At 48.8% G+C, this 2,367-nt stretch overlaps 1 protein-coding gene across 1 annotated transcript; it reads left to right on the top strand.

Moving 5' to 3' along the window:
- Nucleotides 1-61: 61 nt before the first annotated feature.
- On the top strand, nucleotides 62-200 carry ATPIF1 (ATPase inhibitory factor 1; the record flags this gene model as incomplete). Its single annotated transcript, XM_009076882.1, has 1 exon — nucleotides 62-200. A coding segment is annotated over one exon (139 nt), but the record flags the coding sequence as incomplete, so codon positions are not given.
- Between the last annotated feature and the right edge of the window lie 2,167 nt (nucleotides 201-2,367).

Genomic DNA, 2,367 nt, shown 5'->3' with positions numbered 1-2,367 from the left:
CGGTGCCGGTGCCGGTGCCGCTGTCCCCGCGCGGGCTGCACCTCATGCTCCTTTCCCGCAGGGAGAAGGAGCGGGAGCAGCTCTCTGCCTTACGAAAACACCACGAGGAAGAGATCCATCACCACCAGAAAGAGATCGAGCGGCTGCAGAAGGAAATCGAGCGCCATAAGCATAAGATCAAGCAGCTTAAAGATGACTAAGCTGGTGCTGCTCTTGAATGTGCATGGCCAGTGCCGATCGTGGTATAAAACGGCACTGGAGACTGTGTGTTTTGGCCAACGTAATCCAAATCCATCCAATTGTACTGTGGTCTGCAGGAATGTCAAATAAACTACTCAGTCTCACTTTTCTGCTCGGTAACTGCTTAATGAAAACAAAACCACCCTCTGTCATTGTCCTTCCAAAATAAGGACATCCTCTGGAGTAGGCAGGTCTGTACAGGACTTCACTATTGGCCTTGGATTTATTTGAAAGCAATGCCCATCTGTGCCCAGTGAGATAACTCTGCAGTTAAAGCTGCAAGAAGAGTTGGGAGGAAATGGAGGAACCCATTCACAGAGAAATAACTTTGTCCCTGTAGTGACTCCACTGAGCTAGCAGAGGTGTTAAAAATAAGGTTCACTTGTTGCACTTTAGGGACATAAACTGAGGGAGAAAAATACAATTCTAACACAGATGTGACCTATGGTCGTTCAAGTTCCTGGGGCAAGATAGCCAAGATACTTCCACAGGAATGTTCTTTCCATGATGACTTTTAATTACCCACTGGGGTTTTTTTACTGTCTCTAGTTCTCTGTGTTCCTTAGTTAAGTCCCTTTCCAAAGAAGGATGGATTAATTTTGTGCATTTCAGTCACTTTCTGTGACTTTAATGTAAGAAATCCATCATAAAACACACAGCAATTGACCTACTGAAATAGTGTGGCCTTACAGCACTAAGCCCTGACAAGAAGGGGATTTTCTGTAATAGGGATGGGCAGGTAAGAAAACAGCCTTTCCTTCCACACCTGCACTGTCCTATGTGTAGATCTGTCTGGCCAGGCAGATTTGCAGCACAGGTGGAATCAGTGTGTGCTATGGGGGTGACCTGGGTGGGTATGTGCCTGGAACTGCCCTGGCTGAGAGAGCAGGAGGCAAGTGGTGCCTTTGATGTAGAAAGTTGTTTGCCAAGGGTGTGACTGGCTGGCTGAAGGTGTCCCAGTTTCTCCTGTTATGTCCCCGGTCAGCTGCTCCTCTTGGGCCACTTTCACCCGAGGAACACTGCAGGTGGTGGTTTATCTTGTCTCGGAGTAAGTGACAGCACTGTCACCCTGATGCCCTTAGAAGCTCCTCTGATGAAGATGTCACCTCTGTGAACAGCCCTGGAGGAGAGGCTATGCTTTGTGTTTAGTCCATGGGAGATGGTGTTGGGTTGGGCTGTGCTGAGGTTGTATACAGAGCTTCTCTCTGGGCTTTGTCCCTTTCAGTCGGGGCTGATTGATAAAATTTTAGCATCTGCCCCTCCCCACCTCCCTGAACCTGGTGGGAAGAACTGTGTCATGAAAAGCAATATACAGGTTTAGGTTATAGCACTTTAAAAATCCAAATTTTTGCCCATTTGGGAATTTTTTGTCTATACTATCTGTCAGCCTGTCAGACTTCCCCCAAAAGCTGTGGAGTCACTAGTGAGATGTCCCCACTGAAGACCAATTTCTTGGCATCACAGCTACAGTGGACTATGGAAGAGCTGAAACAGATCTTAGGACAACCCTGTATGCTGTATGATGAGGGTCTGAATTCACAGCTCTGTGATTTACTCTGCATTTTTGTGCACCACTGAAATTCTAACCATGCCATGTAAGCTGAGACACAGAACCTCTGCCCAAGTGGCTGCAAGGGGGGAAATTTGCTGTGAGACTCTGGTAGTGCTGTGACTTGGGCCTCTGTGATCTACCTTGTCACAGGGAGAGGCATTACAAACCCTCTGGAGTCCCCAGTACCTTGCTACACTGCAGAGCTTTCTTGCCCATCAGCAGTGTCTGAAACATCTCTCTTTGATCATGTTGCAACTCCACCACCTTCATGGGGCTCCTACCCTGGTAGATGTGCTGGTCCCTTACCAGTGTTCAGCAGCCCACACCACTTTCTGGAGAGGAACAGCCAGTGACCCTGCCCTCCTGTCAGGGTATGGCAGTGGAAGGACACACAAGACATGCAGCTGTAGGTCTGATGGAGCAGTTGTGCTGGGAGAAACTCCTCTCAGCAGTGCTCTGACTGGCACTCAGTGGTTACAGGGCCCACAAACTGGCTGCTGGAGAGGCTGAATGGATTAAGGATGCTGCATAAAGCAGAGGGTCTCCCTCCTTCTGGCTCCTCTCCTCCCTTCCAC

The sequence above is a fragment of the Acanthisitta chloris genome, unplaced genomic scaffold (genome assembly GCF_000695815.1).
Source record: "Acanthisitta chloris isolate BGI_N310 unplaced genomic scaffold, ASM69581v1 scaffold15080, whole genome shotgun sequence".
NCBI lineage: Eukaryota > Metazoa > Chordata > Aves > Passeriformes > Acanthisittidae > Acanthisitta > Acanthisitta chloris.
The sequence above is the reverse complement of the archived record's forward strand: the minus strand, read 5'-3'. Positions and strand labels throughout refer to the sequence as shown.